This window comes from Letharia columbiana (genome assembly GCF_014066305.1).
Source record: "Letharia columbiana isolate WasteWater2 chromosome Unknown Sc0000000_s0, whole genome shotgun sequence".
Lineage (NCBI taxonomy): Eukaryota > Fungi > Ascomycota > Lecanoromycetes > Lecanorales > Parmeliaceae > Letharia > Letharia columbiana.
In genome coordinates this window covers 715,393-736,265 of record NW_023501036.1, presented here as the reverse complement: position 1 = coordinate 736,265, position 20,873 = coordinate 715,393, and the positions used below count along the sequence as shown (strand labels likewise).

Sequence of the window (20,873 nt, the reverse complement as noted above, 5' to 3'; positions counted from 1 at the left end):
GGAAGATACAGCAAAAATCATGGCATATCAGCCCCAGGATCCATATAACAGACAAGCAGCTATACGGCAATTACTCTCCAACCCACAGTATGAAGCCCAGTACCCTCTTCAACAGTCCTCCAGGCCGACATCGGATACGTACGGTCTTTACCACGCGAACGCATGCCAAGCGAATAGCACCATCGCGCCCTCTGGCGGCGCACTTCAGCACAGGCAACCGATCCCTCAATTGCAGACACAGCAGCGAGCTTATGCCGTAGCGATCCCGGCACCTTCAGACTCGACCCATCAGCTTGCAGTCTATGCCAGCAATGGGTATACCGGCAGTCAAACTATGCCGCCGCCGCCTCCATATCACACTCCGCTCGATTATCAGCTGCTCTTGCTTTCTCTAGCTGAGGAGTACTTCGCTGCAGCGCATGGCTATGGCTCGATGGCAGACATAGTCCGCAGAGAAACTGAAACGCATTCCTACTACAAGATGATGGCAACCGGGTTAGGATGTCTCGAGGTTGTCTTGAAGCATTTCAAAATGCAGCCCGAGAGAGAAGCCATAGTGAGACTGCGGTATGCCACCATCCTTTTCGAGGAGACGGAGAACACCATAGAAGCGGATGAAGCTCTAGGCAAAGGAATTGTACTTTGCGATCGCCATCGTTTCTTTGATCTCAAATACAACATGCAGCATCTGCTTGCTCGGATCCTGTTCTCAAAGACCCCTCGGGCTGCTTTCAAATTTCTCGACGGAATCTTGAAAGATGCCGAGGCTTATCAACATATCGCATGGGTCTACGCCTTCCGGTTTCTCAAGGTCTCGATGCATCTTGAGCTTTCATCTCATCAGGATCTGATCGCAGCCCTCAACCTGCTGAAAAGTATCATATCTATTTCCAGTGACTATGGGGACAAGGTCATCCTCGCTGTCGCCACCACTCTCGAGGCCTTGACCTGCCTAAAGATATCTAGTAATGCTGAGTATATCGAGGAAGCGCAGCGAGCGTTGGCTGGCGTAAGAAGTCTACAGCTGGATCCTGCAACAGGAGAGCTACATCAGTTGACAGTCTTAATATCTTTTGTAGATCTATGCTGCCAACTGCAACAATTCGAACCTCATCAAGCAGTATCAAAAATGCAGATCATGCAGAATGCACTAAAGACCGTGGATTCAAGTCGATTGTGGACTGATGACGGATCATTTGCTATCCCCATACCAGCCACGAGAATGCCGTCGTGTAAGAGCCAATCTGGTGTTGTTCGGAGAAGAAACAACGATTCGATCGTCTTGATGTTCAATTGGATGCCAAAAGAAGATATTTACAATGTTGGGTACCTCCTCGGCGGTGCCTCCATGGCCAACCGCAATACAGTGGATGGTCAGAAGTCGGAGCATATGCTCGAGGAGGGTATCAAAAGACTAGAGTGTGAGTCAATGATGACAAGTCGATCTTTCAATCCTCCTGATATCTGTGAAGGGACGCAACGAGAACATAGCAAAGTACCCAAGTCTATCGCGCTCGCGTCCTCTCAGCAAACTTGGCGGGAACACATGACTTGCTACATGCGACTCTATCTCGCATTCACGCTATGTGCTAGGACGTCGTGGTCGGCGGCCAAAGAGCAGCAGGCTAAGATCGAGGCCAGCGTCGGATCGATGGTCAATACTCCAGAGCCCCTACTTCTACTCACAGTATATCTTGAAGCGGTCATCTACCAAGGAATTGGCAACCTTGCGGAAGCCCTCTCGCTGTACCAAAGCTCCATTCTATCTCTTCCAGCACCTCCTGAGCAACGGTCACGCTCCCAAATATCCTTGGACATCTCCATCCTCTCTACTCTCAACACGATATTAATCATCCGCTCGCCTTCTCACTCCCAAAACCATCTTGTCCCTTCGCTCGTATCAAACCTCGAACTCCTCTGTCTGCAGAACCGAAACCACCAGATTTGTTCTGCCTACCATCTCGTCGCCGCTACCACCTCATCGGACACCATTCTCCTCACAAAGCAGTATCTCCAATCCGCCCTTCAAGCCTCTAAGCAAACTGACAATAAACATCTTATGTGCATGGTCCTCAATTTTATGTCCTGGAAATTCTTCCGTGGCGTTGTGGGCGAGCAGGCGGAGAGGAGCGCTCGAGCCAGCCAGAATCTAGCTCAGCAATGTATGAATGTCCTGTGGATGAGTGTTAGCGCGGGCCTGTTGGGTGATACGCTTGAGGTGGCGGGGAGAAACGAGGAGGCGGAGAGGGCGAAGCAGAGTGGGTTAAAAACTTCGGCTAATCTGCCACAGGCATTGCAGGAAGCGATGAATGGACGTTTTGACGGGCATGATGTTCCCATGCAGGAAGAGGGAGAGAATTATGAAGTTACTATGAAAGTGAAGGGGTGAACGTTTGCTTGTCATGGTTGAAACAGACCTTGTTGTGATTGAAGCAGCGAGCATGTGGGTGGCTACGTGTGCTGTGTGGTGTTCGCTGGGTAGAAATTTCGGCCCTAGATATGGGAGCTGGACATGCGTTCTCCGAGAATACTATGGAGAAATTTGCATGGGTGGCTCTTTGACCCAGCGACATATCTGGCTCTAGGGGCTTTTTCTTTCGGTCTCGATGGGCTACATAGATGTACTCCTCATATGTGCAATCCGAACATCAACAGCTCCTGGGTGAGTCAACTCTTGAGCTATTGCATTACATTCCTCCCTGAACCTGATAAGTACTAGCAGCTGCCTGGTATACATGACCCTTGAAAGCTTGAAAGCAACCCACGGTTGCTTTAGCAGCAGAGATAGGCTACACATCCTCCAGCGACAGAAAGCAGTATCCCTATTTTGTCGGAAACTAGAACAGCAATCAACGCCTTTTCGCTTCCCTCCTCTCCACGTACAAATAGTACGGGAAAAAAGCCACCCCTCCTAGGTTCAGGCATCCCTTTCCTCGATACCTTAAACCCACCACTTTTTCCGCACCCAACTATCCGAGACCACCCCACGCGCCCCTAATCCGTCTAGCCAGCTGGACATCCTTCTGCATTATCGTGACCCGTTTGGCATGGATGGCGCACAGGTTGGTGTCTTCGAATAGGTGTACCATGAATGCTTCAGCGGCTTCTTGGAGCGCTTGTATGGCTTGGCTTTGCCAGCGCAGGGAGTCGCCGTCGACGGGTAGGAGGGAGAGACCGATTTCGCGAACCTAGATCTGCGTTACTGGGAAGGTTACGTTGGGCAATGGTGACTGAAACTTACGAGGCGGGAGAAAGGAAGTTTCAGAAGCAGTAGGTCGGTTGAGCGCTGGTAGCGACGGATTTCTCGGAGAGCGACCGTGCCGGGTTTGTAGCGGCGAGCCTTACGGGTGGCATCTTCGTCTATAAAAGGACATGTCAGCGCATTTGTGAGGAGATCCAGCCTGCTGCAGAAGGATGGTGGATTTCCGTTTTAATTTTGGGTGGGAGGCACCAACCTTGCGCTGCTCCGCTCTTTCGCCTGGAGGCTTTTGGAGTCCCTGTCGTCTTTCGCGAAGTCTTCCCGCCTATGGAGGGGCGCCCTCCTTTCTTCTTGAGGCCGAGGGGAACGGCGCCCGTGGTGCGTTTGGCAGTCTGTTGCTTTTGGCCGGCCATTGCGCCTGAAGTCTTTCGAGGTATGAGATCTGATCAAGCTTTTATGAGCCTAGCAGGTTATAGGTAGCCGGCTGATGAAGTCGCGATGCGCCGGTGCTCGAGTAAAGTTGAAGCTCGCGCGCTCGATGCCGTCCCTGTTCGTGGCACAAGTACTTGCGAGATGCTGTCGCTTTACGCGCTGATGTTACTCGAGAGGCTTTTGGTCAGCAATGCAGTTGACTCATAGCGAGATGGCAGCGGAAAGTTCGAGTAAGAGATGGGAGGAGGGAGTAAGTGCTGTGGGATTCAGTTACCAGCCTCACCAGCCATCGTGTTTATCGCGAGATCCTGGCGTTGGCGTTGGCGTTGTTGACACTAAAATTGATCTGCATACCACGCTAGCTGTTATGGAGATAGCGCGGCTGTCTTCGGCTGAATCCCGGGTTCAGGCCTTTATGTTCCGAGGCTCGAAAGCCAACAACGGCAAGCTGATACACTTGATGCCACCTTGCTGTTGTACAATAATTCTTTGTCCAGACTTGACTAGTATCTTTCTTACGTACTGCAGTAATCATAATGAGATTCTTTTGACTCGCAGATTCATCACTTTCTAGATAAATCCCTCTCCGTCTATAGCCATACCTCCAGCCTCTTTACAAGGCCACAATCATGGACATGGATAACATGCTCGGTGGGGGCGGGGGAGGAGGAGCGATAGGACAATTCCCGTTGGAGCAATGGTTCTATGAGATGCCGGCCTGTACGCGGTACTGGACTACAGCTACAATAATCACATCAGTGCTCGTTCAGTGTCATGTCATTACGCCATTCCAACTCTTTTACAGCTTCAGGGCTGTATTTGTGAAGAACCAGGTAGGACCCTTGGTGGCATATGCTAGGCACAGGAAGCTGACTATATCCAAAGTACTGGCGACTAATAACGACCTTCCTCTACTTCGGCCCCCTCTCGCTCGACCTCCTCTTCCACGTCTTCTTCCTTCAGCGCTACTCCCGCCTCCTCGAAGAGTCATCAGGTCGCTCTCCCGCTCAATTTTCATGGCTGCTCGTCTACGCCACCACGCTCCTGCTAGCCCTTTCTCCTATGCTTAGCATACCTTTCCTAGGATCCGCCTTATCGAGTTCTTTGGTGTACATATGGAGTAGAAGGAATCCGGAGACGAGATTGAGCTTTCTAGGGTTGCTGGTGTTCACGGCGCCGTATCTGCCATGGGTCTTAATGGCATTCAGCTTGGTATTGCATGGGACTGTGCCGAAGGATGAGATCTGTGGGGTTATTGTTGGGCACAGTGAGTACCCGCTGCGTGAAGTGGGCACGAGAAACAAATTTACTGACTCTCCCTTCCTAGTTTGGTACTTCTTCAGTGACGTCTATCCGTCCTTACATGGCGGCCAACGGCCCCTCGATGCGCCGCGATTCTGGAGGAACTTGTTCGAGAGACCGCCAGCTGACACGGGAGCCGCGCCGATCAATAATGAGATTGCCGCAGCTGCAGCGCCGGAAGTACGGTGAATATACTAATGGAGAAATGTCTGTTACGATATGGGTTGCGAGAAATGACATGGAGAATTTTGAGGCGTTTCGCATGGGGACTGGATCCCAGCATCGCGCATAGGTACCATATGTCTTCTGGCAAGCGAAGTGAATTTGCACCTATGTATATACGCGGACACGGGTGGTCAGCAATCGAAGTGCATCTTGGTACGATTTGAGTTCTAGGTGCACATTGAAAACAGCCTTCTCAGTTGAAAGTGTCATTTGTCTATTGGTATAATGTCGTCTCCCCCATCCCATCTCGATAAATGCCGTCCTTACTTCAAGCAGCCTTCCGCGCCGAATCCTCCCTCAGCTGCCCAATGACTCGATCCACAGCCTCCATATCCCCAGCATCGATCGCACCTTCAGGCGCGATCCCCTTGGGCAACGTCTTCAACGCTGCATCAAGACCTGGCTGGAAGTTTCTTATCTCGCTCGACAACGCATAGATGGTCTTTCTTCTCACAGGCTCATTGGAGTCTTCGATCGAGAGATGGGTAAGGACTGGTATGGCATCCACGGCCAAGAGTCTCTCCTGAGCTTTGACATTGTTTTGCACGGCGGTGCCCACACACCATGCCGCGTATTTCCTCAAATCTGCTTCGTCGCTCTTCAACAGCTGTACCAGTGGCGCCCACAGACCCAGAACTTCCATATTGTTCGCATTATCGAGGTTTTCGATCAGTTGCTCGAAGTTGTCGAAGGCGATTAACTTATTTTCGAGCGTGATCTGTGGTGATAGTATAGTGGCAATGGACTCTTTCATTAAGTCGGCATCGGATGGGCCTCCGAAGAGGGAATTGAGGGCTTCGGCGTTGATGGGGCGGCCGGAGGGGCGCTCGGCTTTGGGGTCGGTGGTGGAGGTTGGGTCGGCGGAAGGGTTTTCGGAGTTTTCGATACTCCATTTTAAGAGCTGGTTCATGCCTGGATCCATGATCGAGTGTAAAAGGAGCAAGAATGAAGGCAGGTGCTAATGTCTTATGTTGCGTGAAATGTAGCAATGTACAATTTTAAGGCTCTGGTTGTGACTTTAGACAATAGAAAAGACGGCGAGACGAGTGTAAGAGGATTAAGTTATGCGTATCAGATGTCAATCTCGAGCTTCTCTCGTTTTTATTATCGGTCGCTGTTGTTCTTGTTGTGGTCACCTTAGCCCGATGACGTTCCGCTGGTGGACTTTTGACGATGGTTCGCGCATGCACTGGAAACTTCTTTCAACTTCGAGCATTTTCCACGGCCAACGTTCAACCTCTCGTATCCCCGCAAGATCTCATCAAACCCGTTGGAAATTGTTCTCGAAGAATCATGTCATGTTATTATCACATCACTGGAGATTCATTATCGTCGCTTCCCCGCCCCTGCGGCTGAAGATTAGCGACATTCCACCCCGCCATCTATTTTTGTTGGCGGAAGAGGCAGCGGACGACATTTCAAGCTCGGCTGAAAGAGTCTGAATTTGGGGTGTGCTCGCCCTTGCATCAGGTACCTAGCTCTTTGACAGAAAGCAGCTGCCTTCCACACTCAAATCGTGAATTGTTCAAGGCAGCCATAATAGAAGTCATTCCTCCCAGATTGTACGCGCGTAATAGTACCATCGTGCAGTGAGGACAGTACAGACGGTATTGTGCTGCCTTGTAAACATATCTCGAGCTTGCGTAGACAGATTACGCTGCCCACAGCCCGAGTGATGAACGTAGGATTGAGTGCGACGAATCCCAAGGACCTCCCAAGCGCAGCCCATAAATTTAGAGAAAAAAGGCAACGAGCGGCAAAACATCGACTAAAATTTTTAGTAGCGTCGCTTGGCACTCCGTCCCACAGAAGGCCCAACATCAACGGTTGCTCCTTCCTGCCTCCGCTGTCAACACTTATTACGACCGACAGCTTCCTCTTTAAGCTTCTCTCAAGACCACCTCTCCTAACTTCCTTGCAACACACACTGCAAGCTTCTGACAAATCGCATTCCGCTCTTTAAAGCTATCATATTTCACTCCAGTCCGCCGTCATGGAAGGTAAGCTGACCTTTGATCTTGTCGCTACACTCTTGGTCCCAAGCATAAAGTGCCTTCAGTACCAGAGGCGACCCTAGAAAATCAAGAACCGCTGCTAACAGGCTCTTTTCGATCAATATAGAAGAAGTTGCAGCCCTCGTCATTGACAATGGGTATGTGTTCTCTCCATGTCTACGTACCCAAGGGCACAACCCTCGTCTCCAAAGCCGCATCAGAGAGCAGTTGTCAAGCTGTCATCATTGGGGAATTAAGCTTGGCGGTCATGGCTGATCGTTGATAGCTCAGGAATGTGCAAGGCTGGTTTTGCTGGTGATGATGCTCCCAGAGCTGTATTTCGTGAGTCGCATCCAGGCATCTTGACCGCGGTTAAGCTGCTATTCTTGAGTCTACAGCTTGTTGATGCTATTTGTAGCCTCCATTGTCGGTAGACCTCGTCATCATGGGTATGGCCTCAACTCGCCGCCTTAGATCTTCGGACCTAGCGCCCGCTTGGGATACCAAAGCTGACCTGCTCTCAGTATCATGATTGGTATGGGTCAGAAAGACTCCTACGTCGGAGATGAGGCACAATCAAAGCGTGGTATCCTGACTCTGAGGTACCCTATCGAGCATGGTGTTGTCACCAACTGGGATGACATGGAGAAGATCTGGCATCACACCTTCTACAACGAGCTGCGTGTTGCGCCCGAGGAGCACCCAGTGCTGCTCACCGAAGCGCCAATCAATCCCAAATCCAACCGTGAGAAGATGACACAGATTGTCTTCGAAACCTTCAATGCCCCCGCTTTTTACGTCTCCATCCAGGCCGTGCTCTCATTGTACGCTTCTGGACGTACCACTGGTATCGTTCTCGACTCCGGAGATGGTGTCACTCACGTTGTCCCCATCTACGAGGGTTTCGCTCTTCCCCACGCTATCTCGCGTATCGATATGGCTGGTCGTGATCTTACCGATTACCTGATGAAGATCTTGGCCGAGCGTGGATACCCGTTCTCGACCACTGCCGAGCGTGAAATTGTTCGTGACATGAAGGAGAAGCTTTGTTACGTTGCCCTGGACTTCGAGCAGGAAATCCAGACCGCCAGCCAGAGCTCCAGCTTGGAGAAGTCCTATGAGCTTCCCGATGGCCAGGTTATCACCATTGGTAACGAGCGTTTCCGAGCTCCTGAGGCTCTCTTCCAGCCAAGTGTTCTGGGTCTTGAGAGCGGAGGTATCCACGTCACCACCTTCAACTCCATCATGAAGTGCGATGTCGATGTCCGAAAGGACCTTTACGGCAACATCGTCATGGTAAGTTTACTACGGTGCCACTCAATTTGAAAACATTGGCTGATACAGGCTAGTCTGGTGGAACTACCATGTACCCTGGTATCTCGGATCGTATGCAGAAGGAAATCACCGCTCTTGCCCCATCATCGATGAAGGTCAAGATCATTGCACCTCCTGAGCGTAAATACTCTGTCTGGATCGGTGGTTCCATCTTGGCTTCTCTATCCACCTTCCAACAAATGTGGATCTCCAAGCAAGAGTATGACGAGAGCGGACCATCCATCGTCCACCGCAAGTGCTTCTAAGGTACGCTAGTGTTTGCCATCTTTCGTACAAATGACAGCAATGCTTACGATAATTAGCAATTGCAAGATTGAAATGAATGTATTGAGAGCGTGTTACTGTCCTGCAAGCCAGAGATAAGATTATGTTACCACGAGCATTAGATGCTATCACGAGCAGATCGTGGATAAGGGGCATGGAGGAAGTGGTGGCAATTTTCTTAGACTTCGAGGGCGAACGTTGTAGCAACTAGGCCAATATGCTTGCACGTTTTCATTAGATTGCTTGGCGAAAAGGAGAAGACAAAAATTGTTCAATTCATGCCACTCCTGCTTTCGCTCTAGCTACCGCATCCTGCCCACCTTTCATGCCGGGCATAGTCGCTGCCCCAAAGTCTGCAATTCCACTGACCCCAACACCCTCCAACCATCTCAGCACGAGTACTCTGTACTCCTTCCACCCCATCTTCACACCGCCTTCCCTTCCCAACTGCGCCAGACTTTTCGTCGTGATCGGTCCAGCATGTCTCACAGCTACACTCCCCGGCTGCTTGTCCTCAGCAGAATCCTCTACCTCGCGAAAAGCGGTAATACTCAAGGCCGACACATTTGGGTTGTGGCTCAGTGAAAAGAGACTCGTGAGCGGTTGCGGCGGATCCAATCCGCTCGTATAGGTCGAGAGACTAGTCACCACAGGCGGTGGGATGAGGCAACCCAACGCATGTCCATCCGCGGCATTGAAAGCCCGAGAGCGGAAGAGCAGGTTGCACGTGTCCATCAATGCTGCATTTAGCGATTCGATTTGCCCTTGATCCCGGGCTGTACTGGCGTTGCTCTCGAAAGCCACTTTCCAGCTGGTGAGCAGCGAGCAGAGCCGTGATAGGGTTGAGAGTGATGGTGCTGTGAAGATGATCAGATACGTTGTTAATGGCGGTGGTGGTGGCAGGGGGATCGACAGGGGTGGTGCGACCAGAAGCGGGAGGGACGACAGGTGCGTTAGTATTAGGGAGATGGTGGATGCGGTGGGTGATGTTGTGAGGAGGGTTTGCGTTAGCAAATTCGTGTGCTTGGCTAGCCCGAGGAGGATGGCTACTTGGCTGGGTGTTGGTGCGGATGGCGAGGAGAGAAGAGGGGCGGTCCACTTCGTGAGGAGCGTGGTGTAGAAGGTCAGCAGGGTGGGGAGGGGGTTGGTGATGGTTGGGGCGCTGAGGAGAGCGGTTTCCAGGGGGTTGAGGAGGGTGGTTTGGAGGGCTTGGCTTGATGAGTAAATATGTGGTGTCAAGGGAGAGGGGCGTACCGGAGAATGTTTTGAGGGGGATGTGGGATAAGAGATCTAAGATTATTCCTTGGTGTTGCGGTGGTAGCCATTCTGGTAGGTACTTTTCTAGGAAGGTCATCACGGGTTTGGGTAACGTCTAGAATCTCAGTGTCAGTCTCCAACCCCTGCTCACTTTAAGCTCCCGGGAATTTTGATACCTACTTTGGTGTATTGTGTGTATGCTAAAGCCTCGTCCAGGACCTCCACTAGCGGCTTCTTCGCATCTCGACCACTCGTTAAGCTCTCGTGTTGCTGCATGAAGGCTTTGGAGAGGCATTCATTGACGTCCTCTGTGTGACTATCCTCAGAGCCAAGCGTCACGTAGATTTGCAGTACTGGGTCGTCTAGGTCTGAGGTTGCTAGCCCTGTGATCCTGACTTTCTCCACGTTGTTGACCAGATCTTCTGCATTGTCGATTCGGTCGAGACTGTAGGATCCCTCTACTGAGGCTGATAATCGTAGTCTCTTGGGTCCTCGGCGAAAAGATGGGGTCGCCTCTCGTTGATGAAGGGGATCCGCAGACAGGTGATCTGCTTTCTCCAGGATCCTTTGGAGCTGATTGGCCCATTCGGGATCGGGATGTGAGAACTCTGGAACTCGACCGGTTGATTTCTTGACATCTAACATACCTGGAGCATAGGTATCATAGATCTGCATGATCTTCGAAAGAGCAGGCTCTCGACCAACCTTCTGGCTGAGATCTTGCAGCATCTGGACTCGAAATGGTCTGACATGTTTCCTCCTGGTAATTTGAGCAAGGAGAGGGCATAGATCCGCGCGTAGACTATTCATGTCCAGGAGATTGAAGAAAACGCTGTAGAGGCTAGACAATATCGAATTGTCTTCTAGAACATCGTGAATCACATTCATCCATTTCAGCAGCAGTTGCTGGTTGGACACCGAAGCTTTTCGACTGCCATAGCCCAAAGCATTCACAACCATACATATTAAATGAGAAGGAACCTGGCCAGCAGGATACAAGATCTTGAATAATGCCTTTTGAGTCGTATGGTCGAGGGCATTGGGGGATGTCAGCACTTCAAGAAGTCGCTTTAGGGTTGCGGTCGTTAAGCCATGTTGCTGGGCATGAGACTGAATCTCTTCTAGATGAGTCTTCAACACGGGATACTTCTTCTTCGTTTGGATTTCCGACGCTGTCTGCACTGTCAGGATAACGTTTTGTGGGGTGTTGGTAGAAGTAAACATGCCTAATATCACGTGGTCGAGTGCTTCTTCAAAGTTGGGGCCTATGACCGTTAGCACCACTCATTGAGGAACAAGAGAGGCTCTCGACCATTGACTGCTGAAGGCATTTCAAATGTTCATTGACTATGAGGTCTACTCATAGCATTACACAATCTCACAATGGCTGCTGCGTTCGTGTTTAATATTAGTGTGAGGACTTAGCGGGAGGACACGGATTCTCAAAAAGGCCCCACCCACTGTGATGGCTTCCTTCCCCCAACAATTCTCAAAGTCAACCATAGCATCAGACCTCTTAGAATCATCAAATCGTTGAGTTACATACGATCTGACCTGCAGCACATCGGAAAGGTTTGACGCTCCAAGTTCGGACCGTGATGTGAAGCTGAATGGTATGTTCTCGCCGTCAAACGAGCTCAGCGATGGGAAGATGCCGAGTAGAGGCTGAAGGCTCGCAAGCTGATATGAGTGCTGTGAGACGGATCCTGATCAGGAGGCAGAGAAGGTAGTTTGCTTGACGCCGACCTGCTAAGAGCTTTTGAGTCTGCTGTAGAGGGCAAGATCTGTTCGGATTGGCATCGTGCATCTCGCTTGGAATGTCAAATCCACCTGCTGGAGTTGGAGACGGTGGTGAAGAAAATGAAGCCTGTTTGAGGACCAATCAACCTCTCAAGCTTGATGACTTGTCCTTCCTCCTCACTATGAGAATTAAGATCTATGATATGGTATGGGTCTTGACTCGAAGGAACCGAGAGTTGGAACGTGCCATGCGAAGAACGCTTGCCATCCGCATTGAGACAGTGCAAGCGCCGAGAGCCCTGGTAGAGTCAGTTGGTAATCCTCGTGCGCTTTGTCCCACTTTTGTCAAATGGAAAGGCTTTTCATGTGGCCCTACTTTGCATGCCATTTGTATTCGCGCTTACGGAAAAAGGGATGTTTTCGGTGATTCATCGTTCTCCATAAGAAATATCTCATATTTGTGGAACGTGGCAATGGAAAGGATGGGTCGCAAAGTCGGATTCTTTACGTGGGGCTCTCAACCGAAGCGCGGGTGAACGCGGAGGCACACGACTGTTATTTGGCAGGTATTAACGTTTCAGATCCATCTCTTATACTGAAATCCTGCTTGTTTGGGATGGTTAGGATTTTCGAGGGAAAGTCATGATTCCGGCCGTACACAATGCTCGATATCCTTCTTTCGTGCTTCGTCTTCACCTTTTTTGCATTGCCATGCGTAGCAAGCCCTTCTGACCTAGGTGCTCTTGAGGGTTTCAATTCAACAAAGAACCTGAATACTACCTTTCCCGACAGATCCACCATCGGCATGACCAACGCTCTTGGGGACCTAATAGGCTGCTTCCACCAAGCCCCACCACAAGAGCCTCATAAACTCTCCCGCACAAATTTTATCGATTGCTTCAACGCGGAAAAGAAGATAGCTGCTCATGATCCCCACAGGCCCATAAATTTCCGTCGAAACGATGACACTACTTTCGTATTGCCAAATAGCTTCACATACAGAACTTGCGTCATTTTCCTCGATATGGTCAGTGCAGATGCCGAGGATGTTTTCTACGTTGGAGAGATTAGAGATGCGGCGATTGATACTGCAAGGAGGTGTACTGCGCTCAATCAGGCACTGGGAGGGAAGGCTGTGGTGGGGCCAAAGAAGTTGATGGAGGTGTTGGTGTTGGGGAGGTTGTAAGTGCACATTTCGGAGTATACTCTCCCTCATCGAACCCTTGGCTTTGAACCGCACAACCTGTCTCGCGAGCAGTAGGCCAGTTTCAACTCCCAGGCCAGTCTCATACCTGGGTGTTTTGCCCCAAAGAAGCCACGCTGACTCCGGTGCGTGCAGGTGGCCTTGGAAAAACAGAGCTGTTGATACAGTTGTGCTTGAAGGTGATAATGCTATTGATTGAAGGACTTGTGGGTAATAGAGTGACTCCTTCTGAGGGGCTGCCGCCAGTGCGCGTGTCACTTCTTGAATTTCTTTCGGCTGCGTACAAAGTGCTGCTTGCCTGAAAGTGTTGAGATTTTACATCACAGGGTTGTTTGGCAGTACAATGTCACTGTCTTTTGGCCGCATCTCCCCGTTGTGCTTCATCAAGGCGCAAGATTGTTTTAGCGAGCGAATAGTACTTCAATTGAGTTGTTGCGCACGTTTGCCGACTCGCGCGAATCTTGGGATTTGTTGCTACTGATCCGGTCTTCCATTCATCGAGAGTGGGATCTCACGCTATTACACGGTCATCAGGACTGCTTTATTCTCTTCTGAAGTTCTGTTGTCCAAATAGAGGTCTTCGACGACGTGCCTGATCTACGGTATAGAACCCAAACCATTCATCTTTTGGGGAGATATGCAGCAAGATCCAGACTCATCTTTCCCGTATTCTTTTGAAATAGAGAATTTAGATACTTTTTTTTGTGCTAGGTTTTTATTGTTATAGGGGAGAGGATTAACTTTTCCGTATTCATGACTCATAGTCGTTTATTTTAATCCTTATATTTTTATTCTATTTTGCTTAATTTATCCTATTTTTTTTAGTTGTTTTTTATTTGAGTATCCAGATATCTCACAAGTACCGGTCTCATTATCGAATAGTTGAGATGGATGAAGTCATCTTCTTAATGTTATGCATTGCAAGTTCCCGCACATTTCTAGGCAACAACCGTCGATTCTGCCCCTTTTGGGTGTGCGCAACTGCACGACCATGTGCTCACGCAGGAGCTCCATCGCCTCCGACGTACCATTATCCACCGACCGAGCGAGTCAGCGCTTGATTCATGGGCTCCAACTACCATGCATTTCCTCAGTGGTTCACGCCAGGAAGACACCCCAAATCTTGCTGACGTGAAAGAAATCTTGGCGACCAAGATCTCACCTCTGGAGGATCTGACAGGCCCAGAAAGGCGGATCAACAATTGCTCAGTCTATCCCCAAACTACCTTTCGACAAGCACTATTTAAAAGCAATGACCTATGAAACGGCGGTGAAAATGAAATGGCTCAGGCGGACGTGGGAAAGCGAAGGCTGGTCTTCACGAGCGTACGAATTGGATCTCGAGAAGAACATCGAGCTGGGTACACCGCAATGTTAGCCTCCAGAGATCCGAGAGCTGATCGGGAAAGACGTGGTCAATTTCGACGACTTTAGTGAAAACAACCTAGCTATCAAGAATGACGTCTACAACCACGGCGACTCTATATCAGCAGTTCATCATCGAGTCTCTTATAAGCATGGCAGATTGCCCACATTACGGGCAGCCCGCCAGCTACAACGGGCGTCGGGGAGCTCTAGGTTCGAATTCGATCGGGTCTTCGAGGCTTTTGAGCGTGCACGTTTCTCAAAGTTCAGCTTCAATTTTGAACATCACACCGACTTCAAAACATTCTCGGATGTCGTTGGTGCTGCGGAGGCGAAGCAATCCTTCCGCTTTCAAGTTCATCCCTTTGAGCCGACATGGAGCATCGTTCAGCACAAGACGCGGCCCCAATGTCGAAGGAAATGGATCGGTGCTTTTGCCTGGCTTCCCCTTATGCATAAATTTCGCTCGATCCTCCTACATAATTCGCCAGTCACTCATCAACACAGTCTTCACAACCTGCAGACGGCGCCCAAGGCAAGTCAGCCTCTTGCTGTGACAGATCCTCCCCAGTACTTCCATTTCAATAACCAGAGCCCATAAAGACCGTTCTAGCATGAGCTAAAACCCTTTGTACTGACTGTGTCAATATGACAGTCTCCAAACAACACTTACAACCAACGCATACGTGACCTACATTTCTCGATACATAGACCACCTGTCGACACACTGACTACCTTCTAATAATGGACTCCTAACCGTCCACCATCAACCTCCCACCTGTCACACCCCCTCCACAATCCTCTCAGGATCGCCCTCGCAGCCATGGCAAGCTTCACAGATCTTTCAAACGAGCTCATCATCGCCATCGGCTCTCACATCCACAAACCCGCTCACAGCCTAAAACTCGTCCTTCTCGACCGTCAGACTCAATCGCTTGATCAAAGCGCTTCTGTACGAGCACATCGTCCTCCACCCCAACGACTACCCGGTTCAAACTCCTTTTGAAAATGGTCATGAGGTTCGACGCTCGAACATCGCGCGACTCTCTGCCACATTGGCCGCCAAATCCGATCTTCGCTCCGTGATCCGCACCTTCGAGATGGGCCTAGATTTTGTCGGCATAGTCGGAATGCGCGACTTCGCTACTCTACTTACCCGGGTGACATCTCTGAGGCGGTTCCGTCCTTTCGGGGTATCGTCTACCAGACCAGGTTCAGCGTTGCCGTACGCGGTAGTATGGCCACTCGATCGTGTGAGCGAAACACTGGAAAGCCTCGATCTCAGCAGTAGCGACTGACCGTTCTCTTGTCGCCGCAATAGTGAACTGTCTCGGCCATTTCACCACACTCAAACACCTGTGCATGCAAAGCCGCTGCTGGGTCAGTGATTTTTGGAATGGACCCTCACTGAAAATGACGAGAGGATCGCTGCCGGTATGCTTGCAGCAGCTGGACGTGTGTTGTCATGATGGATTCGAATATCTGAATTCGGACGGTTTTCCATGGTCACAGCGACTCATCACACGATGCGAACATGTTGCCCAACTACTCGTGGAACTGATGGAAGAGGAACTGAGCACCCCGCGGCACTTACGAAGTGTCACACTGTGGCTGTACTCCAAGCGGACAACTGAGCTTAGCGGCGAGGAACGGGTGCAGAAGATGGTGGATCGATTCGACTGTTCTACTGCAGGATTATATCAGCGGCGCATTGAGATGGACGCGAAGGTTTCGGATCGCCGGATTGGATATACAAGCTTCACATGCGCGGTGTGATGATGCCTCGCGTGAAATGCTGGGACGTTGAGACGGCATGCAGGGGAGTGAATCGGCGCACCATATTCCTCTGGAGTGCTCTTTTGGTTGGGGTCCAATTTCTGCGGTCCCAGTGAGTACGTAAAGCAGTGGATGGAATCATGCGACTGAGGACATTATCTATACGAGCTAGCTCAAGGTCCTAAGAGTTATGGTCAGGCAAAAACAGTGATAACAAGTAGAACCCGTTGTTAGTAGGAAAGGTGTTACGGATTCGAAAACGGCGCATACGTTGTCGTACCCGAGGGACACCCCAACGTAGCATTGATAGTGGGTAAAACAGCCCTCTTGCTTGCTGTCTTCCCTTGATTAAACACTTGCGCCATGGTCTACAATTACCTCTCGACATCCCCCAAAACCCTGTCAAACGTGCACTGCTCTTCTAATGCGATGGCCTGATCTGGACAACGCCAACAATCGCAGGTCCTGGACACTGATGTTATTGCGTCAGAAGCATATCTCACAATCTGTTTGTTTAGAATATCGAAGACTTAAATTTCTCTGTCCATTTGAGTAACTTGTACGTTCTGGCTTGTCGTCTTCCCAATGATACACCAAGGCTATATTATATTATACGCCATGCCACGAAACCCTTGGTCCCTGGCTGGATGATCCACTGTGATGTGATGCCGCTCCGGCAAAGTGCAAAGACCAGCTTGCATTAGCTTCTCGAGCAGGAGAGCAATCAAGGACCCCCACTGTGGCTCCCATTCTTCCTGTCCATCTGTCCAACAGCTCATCTGAAGTTGCTGCACCCCCATGGGCAGGAATTCGGTCAATAGCATCATGTCAAGTCCAACGTCGTCGCCATCATCTTGGGTGATGAACAGAGGGTCACCACGGTCGCCAAACAAGATATGGCTCTGAACATTGAAGCGCTTCAAAGCGATAAAGGGACGTAAGGTTTGAACACCGCTGCCGTCACGACGGTCTCTGCTTTGATCGGTGTCGATGACGAGGCTCTCGAGTGTTACGCTCACACACCCTGCGGTCTTCGTCCTGTCTCGGAAGGTGACAGAAAAGAGAGTGTGTTTGCCCCGGTTCGCGTCCAGCAGGTCTCTTGCTGCTGAGACAAAGCCTCTTCAAGCTAGGGAGGTGCAGCATCAGGGCTGAGCATCCCAAAGGATTCGTGCAAGGTGTTTGATGTTTGGACCGTGACCAGAACAAGTCTGTGGTGGTTTGTAACTAGGATTCAATTGATAAAGAGGCCTATGCTATGATGGACAGTGGTATGGGTATATTACCGTAGACTCTGCCAAGAGGCGCTAGGCCCGAATAGGCATGTGTGTTGACATAGACCGTAACATTTGAATAGCCCGAGATCGAGAGCCACAACCACCGGCTTGTGAGACCAAGGCGTGGTCTTCGGCATACTGGAAAAGCGAAGAAGGCGGACTGTGTCCCAGCATGGATCTTCATGTATCCATTTAGAGCCGCCTCTGTTTGAGGGGTCTCCACTCTGACCCAGCCCGATGTGTTTGTACAGTTCCTGGGCGATCATATGGTGCATTTTGCGATCGACGAGTACGACGTGTGGTTTGTCGGATGATCTGGGAATGTAGGAGGTTATGGCGACTATGAGCTCGGTTGCTAGGTGTAGGATTTTTGCCATGACTGTGATGATCTGCCGGACGAAGAGTATTCAATTTGCGGTGGGGCGATGGGCTGTGTGCCAGATCGAAATTTCCCAAGTCACATGAGCTGCGGCTCAGTGGTGGCTGCGTCCTCCAATTATCATCTCCTACTCCGGAATTTGGTTCTTATCGAGATACCTCCGGGGAATAGGTAGCCCGCCGGTCGGAGCGGGATTGGTTTCTCGCTTCCAACACAGGATCGCTTTGCAAGGAGATCTTGGGAATGTGTTGATAGGAAGTTGAATGCTTGCTATGTTGAGAACCTCGATTGGATATCAGCGCCTGAGGAGATCGATGGAAAATGTGTTGAAGAAAACTGAAGGTTTGCGGGATCACAATTTGTCTTAGCTTTGATTTCCCCTTGATTACCTTCCAGGGAAGATGTATTGAAGAAGCATTCGAGGTTTACGGTAGATCTGAAATGAAGCTCCGAGCCAAATGTGTTGTATGAAAACACGATTTTCAAATTGGCGATGTTGAAGACTTGCAACCTGTCTCAACACGCGAAGGGAGATGTATTGAGGGGAGGCACGATGCTAAAGGCTTCTTTTGATTTAATGTATAGAGGGAAGATGGGATGAAATACAGATACGGATTTCAAGAGTGGCACTGTTCAAAACTGATCGTGTTGAAAATTTCGATATTCTCGACGGCTATCTGACATGCCCGTTTCATTTGGCGTTGCGCTCCTGAACTTTCTCGGTCTTCATCGTAGGTCACAGCTGGAACGACTAGACGAACCGACCTTCTTCGCTTCTAACTTCTACGACGATATAGAAGAGGTACTCGAAAACTTCCGCAGGAACCCTGTTCCCACTGGCGTGCCGTCCACTTCCAACACAAAGGTGACTGCTTCAAACCTATGTTGTTCAAACATATACTTAGGAACGAATCCCAGAGCACGCGCGGCCACATGATAAACGAAGAACGGTGGAGATGTCCGTGGTGCACCATAATGTTCGAATACAAGTTCCGTTTTGGTAATCAAATCTTGGACCTTCAAATCGTGCACAAGGTGCGTTGTTCCGAACGATGCTATCTCTAATAACGTAAGGAACAGCGTCATGAAGACCTCTGAGACGGACAAAGTTGGCCCTTGAAATTCGAGGAACACTGAGAGTTTTCCAGCATTAGCGGATGTTGCGAGGCCGGACTCATTGCTACAAATGGAGGTGAGGTTGGCCAGACCAAGCGACGTGGGCGGGGGTTCTGCTCGTTGACCGATTCCCATAAGACGTTGGATTTCGTTGCTTTCAGCATTGCCTGGCAGAGGATCTGGAAAGATCTCTATGACTCCTACCAAGGCCGGTGCACCGCCTCCAGACCAGAACAGATTCACGATAACGCATGCAAAGATGTTGTTCTCAGTCAGGTATTGGGCCGCCTTGAATAATCCCCATATGGCATATCGGTATTGCAAGGCTGAGCTGGAGGAAGTAACGCGCGTGATCCGGATTTTGACATTTGTATAGAGGTCGAACGAAAACGTTTCCCCAGCATATGCATGTGTGCCTTCGCTGTAGGACAACTTTATCATAGCCTTCAAGATATTCATGTACGTCGACTTGCCGGAGACTCCGACCTCTGGATACACTTGGATTATGGTCTTAAAGTGTGTGTCAATGGGATTCCCTAGCGAACTTGCATGATTTGTGGGACCCAGCTCAGCTCCAATCACAGTTGAGTTTTTCTGAGAAAGATCAAGAAGCACTGTCCCGTTTCGCAGATGACCTGGCAGAGTAATGACAGTTGAGTTGACCACGCTAAAGCCAAAAAGGCATGACAAGAAGAAAGAAAGCATAACGCCTAAAAAGGGCTTGAGAAGAACCAGCCGTGTGTTGAAGGTGGCTAGATGGTAAGGAAAACACGCGGTACAGTGAAGGGAAAAGCATTCCATGCTTGGGGCTTAGCATGCTTTGGTCTAATGGTATTTGCGACATGCGATAGTCTGGGTTAGGAGAAAAGCGAACGGGGAAAGTGCCTCGCAACAACCGGACAGGCGCCAATATTGACACGACAGGGTCAATAGATTTAGCATCGCTGCTGAAAATGACGTCCTTCCAACAGACCTAAGGCATCTTGCACGCTCTCGGTTGATAGAAAGCTGGTTCATAAGACTGAGACTGCTCGAGAAAGAACTCCACCATTCCCATCTGCTACACCGCCAAGAAGCATACAGGCACGGCAATATGAAGGTACGGAGCGCATTCATTGCAGTCCACTCCATGGTAAGATGAAAAGCTCAAGAAATTACTCGAGGGATCTTGAAGCTGAGGGTTTAAACCCTGTAGTTTAGACGCAACAAGCGCCGCTATTGGCGCGAACATGATGGCATACTGACGTATCCAGATTCCCAATGAATTGAACAGACAAATGCACAGAATATTGCGGCCAGCAGCGACCTCGGCAAAGTTCCTACGCCCATCCATTGATTCAGCAAGCAACCGCCCGATTTTCAACTAGCTCAGCATTTGCAATGCCCATTTACAAGGGGGGCTGCTACTGCGGTGAGGTCAAGTACACCATTGACGTGTCACCGGACGATGCTCGCACTTCTCTCTGCCACTGCAAGAACTGCAAGGTATGTAGCCGCTTGCACGAAGTGTCTGGGGTGCTCCAATGCTAACATCTCGCCAGAAATTCTTTGGAACAGCATTCGGATTGACAACAAAAGTCCCAGTCTCCTCCTTTTCTTATACTTCCGAGTCTAAAAAGCCTACAATACACGAAGCAGATAATGGGAGTGGCACAACTCTGCACCGAGAGTTCTGCCCGACATGCGGAAGCGGTATCTTGGAGGTCGGTGCAGCGGCAATGAAGGACTTTCGATATATCATGACAGGGACGCTGGATCACCCTGGCGATTTGCCGCCAAAAGGCGAATTCTGGTGCAAGAGGCGCGAGAAGTGGATGCCAGAAGTACCGGGTATATTTCACAAGCAGGAGATCAAAGATTGAGGGAGTCGTTGCTGCAGTGAACAGAATGCAAGTAATTGAAGTGCAACGAACCTTCTAATGATTCTCGTCCAATGCCTTCGAGTAATTTTTCGGAGCACGACAAGTAAGGAATTGAAGATGGTCCGGCCAACACGCCCCCACATGTCTGA

General features: G+C 50.1%; 10 protein-coding genes across 10 annotated transcripts; 6 read left to right on the top strand and 4 right to left on the bottom strand.

Moving 5' to 3' along the window:
* Positions 1-19: 19 nt before the first annotated feature.
* HO173_000224 (uncharacterized protein) lies at positions 20-2,389 on the top strand (the record flags this gene model as incomplete). Its single annotated transcript, XM_037302175.1, has 2 exons — positions 20-1,421; positions 1,473-2,389. The coding sequence occupies 2 exons, from the start codon at positions 20-22 to the stop codon at positions 2,387-2,389; spliced, it is 2,319 nt and encodes a 772-aa protein (XP_037170754.1).
* A 580-nt stretch (positions 2,390-2,969) lies between these two features.
* HO173_000223 (uncharacterized protein) lies at positions 2,970-3,612 on the bottom strand (the record flags this gene model as incomplete). The annotated part of the gene is made up of 3 exons (XM_037302174.1): positions 2,970-3,188; positions 3,242-3,360; positions 3,456-3,612. 3 exons carry the CDS (start codon positions 3,610-3,612, stop codon positions 2,970-2,972), a joined length of 495 nt encoding a protein of 164 aa, XP_037170753.1.
* A 648-nt stretch (positions 3,613-4,260) lies between these two features.
* On the top strand, positions 4,261-5,122 carry HO173_000222 (uncharacterized protein; the record flags this gene model as incomplete). The annotated part of the gene is made up of 3 exons (XM_037302173.1): positions 4,261-4,464; positions 4,517-4,898; positions 4,959-5,122. The coding sequence occupies 3 exons, from the start codon at positions 4,261-4,263 to the stop codon at positions 5,120-5,122; spliced, it is 750 nt and encodes a 249-aa protein (XP_037170752.1).
* Positions 5,123-5,426: 304 nt separating this feature from the next.
* Positions 5,427-6,080, bottom strand: HO173_000221 (uncharacterized protein; the record flags this gene model as incomplete). The annotated part of the gene is made up of 1 exon (XM_037302172.1): positions 5,427-6,080. One exon carries the CDS (start codon positions 6,078-6,080, stop codon positions 5,427-5,429), a length of 654 nt encoding a protein of 217 aa, XP_037170751.1.
* Positions 6,081-7,151: 1,071 nt separating this feature from the next.
* On the top strand, positions 7,152-8,732 carry HO173_000220 (uncharacterized protein; the record flags this gene model as incomplete). The annotated part of the gene is made up of 6 exons (XM_037302171.1): positions 7,152-7,158; positions 7,280-7,310; positions 7,439-7,494; positions 7,571-7,601; positions 7,677-8,448; positions 8,502-8,732. The coding sequence occupies 6 exons, from the start codon at positions 7,152-7,154 to the stop codon at positions 8,730-8,732; spliced, it is 1,128 nt and encodes a 375-aa protein (XP_037170750.1).
* A 295-nt stretch (positions 8,733-9,027) lies between these two features.
* Positions 9,028-11,339, bottom strand: HO173_000219 (uncharacterized protein; the record flags this gene model as incomplete). Its single annotated transcript, XM_037302170.1, has 4 exons — positions 9,028-9,959; positions 10,006-10,123; positions 10,189-11,273; positions 11,321-11,339. 4 exons carry the CDS (start codon positions 11,337-11,339, stop codon positions 9,028-9,030), a joined length of 2,154 nt encoding a protein of 717 aa, XP_037170749.1.
* Positions 11,340-12,409: 1,070 nt separating this feature from the next.
* Positions 12,410-13,151, top strand: HO173_000218 (uncharacterized protein; the record flags this gene model as incomplete). Its single annotated transcript, XM_037302169.1, has 2 exons — positions 12,410-12,930; positions 13,088-13,151. 2 exons carry the CDS (start codon positions 12,410-12,412, stop codon positions 13,149-13,151), a joined length of 585 nt encoding a protein of 194 aa, XP_037170748.1.
* Positions 13,152-14,228: 1,077 nt separating this feature from the next.
* HO173_000217 (uncharacterized protein) lies at positions 14,229-15,615 on the top strand (the record flags this gene model as incomplete). Its single annotated transcript, XM_037302168.1, has 3 exons — positions 14,229-14,313; positions 14,362-14,887; positions 15,243-15,615. 3 exons carry the CDS (start codon positions 14,229-14,231, stop codon positions 15,613-15,615), a joined length of 984 nt encoding a protein of 327 aa, XP_037170747.1.
* Positions 15,616-16,692: 1,077 nt separating this feature from the next.
* Positions 16,693-20,195, bottom strand: HO173_000216 (uncharacterized protein; the record flags this gene model as incomplete). Its single annotated transcript, XM_037302167.1, has 4 exons — positions 16,693-17,212; positions 17,377-17,756; positions 18,584-19,372; positions 19,944-20,195. The coding sequence occupies 4 exons, from the start codon at positions 20,193-20,195 to the stop codon at positions 16,693-16,695; spliced, it is 1,941 nt and encodes a 646-aa protein (XP_037170746.1).
* A 47-nt stretch (positions 20,196-20,242) lies between these two features.
* Positions 20,243-20,724, top strand: HO173_000215 (uncharacterized protein; the record flags this gene model as incomplete). The annotated part of the gene is made up of 2 exons (XM_037302166.1): positions 20,243-20,347; positions 20,404-20,724. The coding sequence occupies 2 exons, from the start codon at positions 20,243-20,245 to the stop codon at positions 20,722-20,724; spliced, it is 426 nt and encodes a 141-aa protein (XP_037170745.1).
* Positions 20,725-20,873: the final 149 nt, after the last annotated feature.